The sequence below is a fragment of the Oncorhynchus tshawytscha genome, linkage group LG30 (assembly GCF_018296145.1).
Source record: "Oncorhynchus tshawytscha isolate Ot180627B linkage group LG30, Otsh_v2.0, whole genome shotgun sequence".
Classification (NCBI taxonomy): domain Eukaryota; kingdom Metazoa; phylum Chordata; class Actinopteri; order Salmoniformes; family Salmonidae; genus Oncorhynchus; species Oncorhynchus tshawytscha.
The window spans coordinates 23386922-23393091 of record NC_056458.1 but is presented as its reverse complement, the minus strand read 5'-3'; the positions used below and the strand labels follow the sequence as shown (position 1 = coordinate 23393091).

Here is a 6170-nt window from a genome sequence, read left to right as displayed (position 1 = left end):
ACTATAGCAAAAGCTTGGTCTAGGAAGAAATGGCAGCATGGGCATGATATGGATAAAAAGGCTCTGCAGTGCAACCATTTCACCTAAATATTTTGCAACAGGGACAGCATTGATTCAATAAGGCATGCCCAAAATAGGAAATACTATTGAAAATAGATTTTTTTTTAATATACAACTGTTTCAAACAATGCATGTTGTAAAAACAATAGCAACCACAAACCATCTTTTTAAACAGAGCAGTGAACAAATTAAAAGCAAATGTTGCACAGAACTGCAGTGTGCCCCTAACACATTTATACTCAGACCAGCCTTGCACCCATCTAAAACTTCAGTGAAATTTTACTTTAAAATGGTATGATCCCTACAAGCATGTATCCAACAAAGAACTGGTTTTCTGATTGATACCAAGGCTTGAGCTACAGTTGGGTTTAAATAACGTTTGTTTTGAAAAGCAGTGCAGAGAATTGTTGAGCACTTTCAAATGCTAAACTTCTTATTCGAAGTACAATACAAGAGCTGGTCCCATGCTTTTAAAAGAGTTACTGCAATGCTGATAAACAAAAGTTTCTGAATACTGGTCCTGGGTGATAAAGGCTCAATAGTGGTACAATAGGGAATTTGAATGTGACAATCTGCAGTAAAATCAACTAGGACATAACAAAATGGGTTCAAGAGGAGAGTCTGGTAACCAATGTCCTTTTTGCAGCTGGTGAAGCTGGACACAAATTAATCTCATGTATTCTGGGAGTGGGAGGAGAAAATAAACATCTACTGGATAGGTTAAAACAAGTGCGGCTTCCACTTGATGGCCTCGCGGTCGATCAGTGCTTGTTGTTGGTTTCCTCTTGGGAAGAGCTTGAGATGCCGTTCTGATTTTGAGTGGACCCAGAGCCCAATCCATACAATCGCCCACAATACTTTGCGTCATCAATGTTGTCTTCAAAGAAAAGCTGCAAAAGAAGACAACTTGTTTCATGTAACTCCCAAGATGCCAGTCCTCAAACCTCCCAATCTTTTCTTTCCTGACCACTAAGTACAACGTTAAATCTGTCCTTTCACCTATTAGTTGTCATGGAAGACAGACAATAGGTACCTCTTTCATCCTAAAGAAGGCCATCCCTGTGAGCAGCGAATCCGAACCGGCCTGGTGTTGTCTCCCGATCCTCTTTAGTTCCAGCTGGTCAGCTACCTCCTGGAGTCCTCCCTGAACAAACACACAGTTGACATTCAGCTAACTGGAGACATATGCTCTGCCTCAGAGGAAATCAGGACATTTCATGTCAGTCACATTTTGGTGAAATAAAATATTTTTTAAAAAGGTGGACACCTCACTATAGGCCAGCATTGACTAACTGAGGTGGTTTGATGAGCCATGCTTGTGTGATGGAGTAACCTTGCCTGAGACTTAGCTTGATTACCTAATGCAAGTTAATGCTTCAGCTCAGCAGGCTAACAAAGTTTAGACATTTGGCAGCCAACAGTCTGTTCATTGGTTTTGCAAATACCATAACATAATAAGCAAGTTACCAGGAATGTCTCTTTACCTTCAAGTTTTTGCAGCTCTTCATCAGATATTTGACATCATAGATTGCAGGGAAGAAGAGATTGAGTATCTGGAAGAACTCATGTTCCTCCTCAGGTAGCCTAGTGTCTGTTAATAGCTTCACCAGGTAGCCAAAATCGTACCCGCTGCAAATGAGAAATACGGCAAGGAGATTCATTACAACTTGATTTTGCAAATGACTACTAGGGCACTGTTGGGAGTGTTCATGACTAGGGCCCAGAGTTTATCCTGTTTACCAGAAAAAAATGCTAGGCCCACTGACATCGCAACACATCCCTACCTGTGAAAGGAGAGCCACTTGACATTTTCACACAGCACTAAACCGGATGTCATCAGGAGCTCAGCAAAGTAGAGTGTGTCAATCCCCTCTTCCTCGTGCTTTTTGAATTGGAGGCCGGAGTTCTGAAGTAAGTCTATCGAGTCCTGGGAGTACATATCCTCTCTGTTTACAAAAGAACAGAATGGAACAAACAGTGAAACAGACTATTACTCAAGAGCCTTCTAATGAGGCATCAGAACCTACCCCAAAAACAAAAGCATAGCATAGTTTTAATCTCATTACTGGCTATACTGTTTTATAACAAGGATTAAGACCCACGTTAAATTAAATTTGAAATTGAACTGCCATGTCGTCGTTCCAGGGGGATAGTCTCCATCCTCGTTCATAAATGACAGTCCCAGTTGGATGATTTTCAGAAGGTCCACGTTGCACCTCAAGAGTTGGTACTGGTAGTCTACCGTACTGCGAAACTCGCCAATGGGTCGAACCACCACTCCGGGGAATTCTGTGTCCTGTTGGAACAAGGACATCATTAATGACAAAAAAAAGTTTATGCAATAAATACCAAAACCTTCATAGATCTACTAAGAATCAATGAAAAAGTTAGCATAAGGCACATTTAGCATGATATATTACCATGGCAATGAAGTTGTAGCTTTGAATTATCTGTCGGATTTTCCTCATTTCCTCATCCACATTGCTTGCCCAGACCTCACAGATAATCTGACTGGTATCTGCCAGTGCAGCTGGCATTTTTGCAGGTTGAGGAAAGGACTGAAAACCCCGACAATTCTGCAGCACTTTCAGGGAACAGTCTGTTGAAAAAAATTCAAGAGGTTGAACGTTATCTATGCCATTCAGCTAAACATCAATTAACTGCAAAATGATAGTTAAAGTTGTGTGCAGTAGCTAGAGTTAACAAACTATACACACACACAGACACAAAAGTATGTAGACACCCCTTCAAAATGTGTGGATTCAGCTATTTCAACCACACCCATTGCTGACAAGTGTATAAAAATCAAGCACACCGACATGCAATCTCCATAGACAAACATTGGCAGTAGAATGGCCGTACTGAAGAACTGTGACTTTCAACACGTCACTGTCATAGGATGCCATCTTTCCAACAAGTCAGTTTGTAAAATGTCTGCCCTGCTAGAGCTGCCCGGACAACTGTAAATGCTGTTATTGTGAAGATGAAATGTCTAGGAGCAACAACGGCTCAGCCGCAAAGTGGTAGGCAACACAAGTTCACAGAACAGGACCGCAGAGTGCTGAAGCATGTAAAAAAAATCTGTCCTTGGTTGCAACTTCAGCACAAGAACTGTTCCTAGGGAACTTAATGAAATGGGTTTCCATGGCCAAGCAACCACACACAAGCCTAAGATCACCTTGCATCAAGCATCGACTGGAGTTGTGTAAAGCTCACCGCTATTGGACTCTAGAGCAGTGGAAATGCTTTCTCTTGAGTGATGAATCACACTTCACAAATCTGGGTTTGGCAGACACCAGGAGAACATTATGCATAGTGCCAACTGTAAAGTTTGGTGGAGGAGGAATAATGGTCTGGTGCTGTTTCATGGTTCAGATTAGGCCCCTTAGTTCCAGTGAAGGGAAATCTTAACACAACAGCATACAATGACATACTAGACGATTCTGTGCTTCCAACTGTGGCAACAGTTTGGGAAAGGCTCTTTTCTGTTACCGCATGAAACACGTGCACAAGGCGAGGTCCATACAGAAATGGTTTGTCGAGATCGGTGTGGAAGAATTTGACTGGCCTGCAGAGCCCTGACCACAATCCCATCAGTCACCTTTGGGATGAATTGGAACTTCGACTGCGAGCCCCACATCAATGCCCTACCTCACTAATGGTCTTGCGGCTGAATAGAAGCAAGTCTACGCTGCAATGTTCCAACATCTAGTGGAAAGCTGTTATAGCAGCAACGGGGGGGGACCAACTCCATATGAATGCCCATGATTTTGGAATGAGATGTTCGACAAGCAGGTGTCCACATACTTTTGGTGATGTGGTGTACATGTCTGGGCGCCTAAATCAAAACCTGACTGGCCTGTGTGATGCCAGCGAGATAAAGAGCAAACGAACTTGGCTGGATAAAACAACCCCGGTGTTGGTTTTCTGCAAATGAATTAGTTGATTGTATAAACACTGAACTAGCTAAGGTTACCTAGCAACAATTAAATGACGGACAACAAGCTATGCAGTAGCTAACTAGCATCCAAATGGCATGTAGCATTAGCTGCCGTTAACTAGCCCAGATACTGTGGAAACAATATTGTATGCCAATGCTAGCAAGCCACACTGGAAGTTAACTAAAATAAAATGTTCGCTACCTCGAATCAGTCTTCTATTACACATAGTTAGCTATAACAGCACGTAGCCAAGCTACATTGGGATAGCTAGCTAGCTCAGTTTGCCAGCATTGGTGACGTCAAGATGGCTAGCTAGCTGGAAACCACCAGGCTAGTCAACTCACGTTGGGAATTGTTTTGACTTAAACATATTATTATATTAGCTAGCTACTATGAAACGTGTAAAGCACAAATAACAATATCTACCTGATCCGTCGTATGATCTTGTTCCGTTGGGGCTACTGCTAGCCCTTGCTAACGTTGCTGCATAACGTTGGCTTCCTTACTCTATCGGAAGTCATAGAAATACATCTAGGCAGGCGCAGTAAAAAAAAAAAAAAATTAAACTCACCTTCACGTCTCACTTGATGCTCTGACCAGTAGATAGAGTATGGACTGTGGAGCATACACCACCTCATTGTTATCCACCCGTTTCCCCCCAGAGAAATACAAACTTAAATTGCTACACATCTATAGCGTGTAACTTCAATGATGTACATCAATGATGTCGCTCTTGCTGCTGGTGAGTCTCTGATCCACCTCTACGCAGACGACACCATTCTGTATACTTCTGGCCCTTCTTTGGACACTGTGTTAACAACCCTCCAGGCAAGCTTCAATGCCATACAACTCTCCTTCCGTGCCCTCCAATTGCTCTTAAATACAAGTAAAATTAAATGCATGCTCTTCAACCGATCGCTGCCTGCACCTGCCCGCCTGTCCAACATCACTACTCTGGACGGCTCTGACTTAGAATACGTGGACGACTACAAATACCTAGGTGTCTGGTTAGACTGTAAACTCTCCTTCCAGACCCACATCAAACATCTCCAATCCAAAGTTAAATCTAGAATTGGCTTCCTATTTCGCAACAAAGCATCCTTCACTCATGCTGCCAAACATACCCTTGTAAAACTGACCATCCTACCAATCCTCGACTTTGGCGATGTCATTTACAAAATAGCTTCCAATACTCTACTCAGCAAACTCCAATACCATACTCAACAAATTGGATGCAATCTATCACAGTGCAATCCGTTTTGTCACCAAAGCCCCATATACTACCCACCATTGCGACCTGTACGCTCTCGTTGGCTGGACCTCGCTTCATACTCGTCGCCAAACCCACTGGCTCCATGTCATCTACAAGACCCTGCTAGGTAAAGTCCCCCCCTTATCTCAGCTCGCTGGTCACCATAGCATCACCCACCTGTAGCACGCGCTCCAGCAGCTATATCTCTCTGGTCATCCCCAAAAACCAATTATTTCTTTGGCTGCCTCTCCTTCCAGTTCTCTGCTGCCAATGACTGGAATGAACTACAAAAATCTCTGAAACTGGAAACACTTATCTCCCTCACTAGCTTTACGCACCAACTGTCAGAGCAGCTCACAGATTACTGCACCTGTACATAGCCCACCTATAATTTAGCCCAAACAACTACCTCTTTCCCTACTGTATTTATTTAATTGCTCCTTTGCACCCCATTATTTTTATTTCTACTTTGCACATTCTTCCTCTGCAAATCTACCATTCCAGTGTTTTACTTGCTATATTGTATTTACTTTGCCACCATGGCCTTTTTTTGCCTTTACCTCCCTTATCTCACCTCATTTGCTCACATCGTATATTGACTTGTGTATACTGTATTATTGACTGTATGTTTGTTTTACTCCGTGTGTAACTCTGTGTCGTTGTATGTGTCGAACTGCTTTGCTTTATCTTGGCCAGGTCGCAATTGTAAATGAGAACTTGTTCTCAACTTGCCTACCTGGTTAAATAAAGGTGAAATAAATAAATAAAATAAAAACTTTATAGTTGCCAATGTGGTTGGTTTCATGTCATGACCCTATATATCAAGGTTTCAGCACAATAATTTCCTAATTATCCAGGAGTTAATTGGTTTGTAAAAGTTTTTACAAATGAAATGCTTTATAAATTGTGTCACATTT

The 6170-nt window shown here is 42.2% G+C and overlaps 1 protein-coding gene across 2 annotated transcripts; it reads right to left on the bottom strand.

The window, feature by feature from the left end:
• Positions 1-144: 144 nt before the first annotated feature.
• Positions 145-4730, bottom strand: LOC112228553 (CCR4-NOT transcription complex, subunit 8). 2 transcript variants are annotated; one of them, XM_024393961.2, is made up of 7 exons: positions 4573-4730; positions 2481-2659; positions 2163-2356; positions 1845-2006; positions 1545-1689; positions 1094-1204; positions 145-950 (listed from the first exon to the last, which is right to left on the bottom strand). In XM_024393961.2, exons 1-7 carry the CDS (start codon positions 4637-4639, stop codon positions 822-824), a joined length of 987 nt encoding a protein of 328 aa, XP_024249729.1. In that variant the 5' UTR covers positions 4640-4730; the 3' UTR covers positions 145-821. The 2 variants fall into 2 exon arrangements, with proteins under 2 accessions (XP_024249729.1, XP_024249730.1); XM_024393962.2 differs by lacking the exon at positions 4573-4730 and adding an exon at positions 4428-4549.
• Between the last annotated feature and the right edge of the window lie 1440 nt (positions 4731-6170).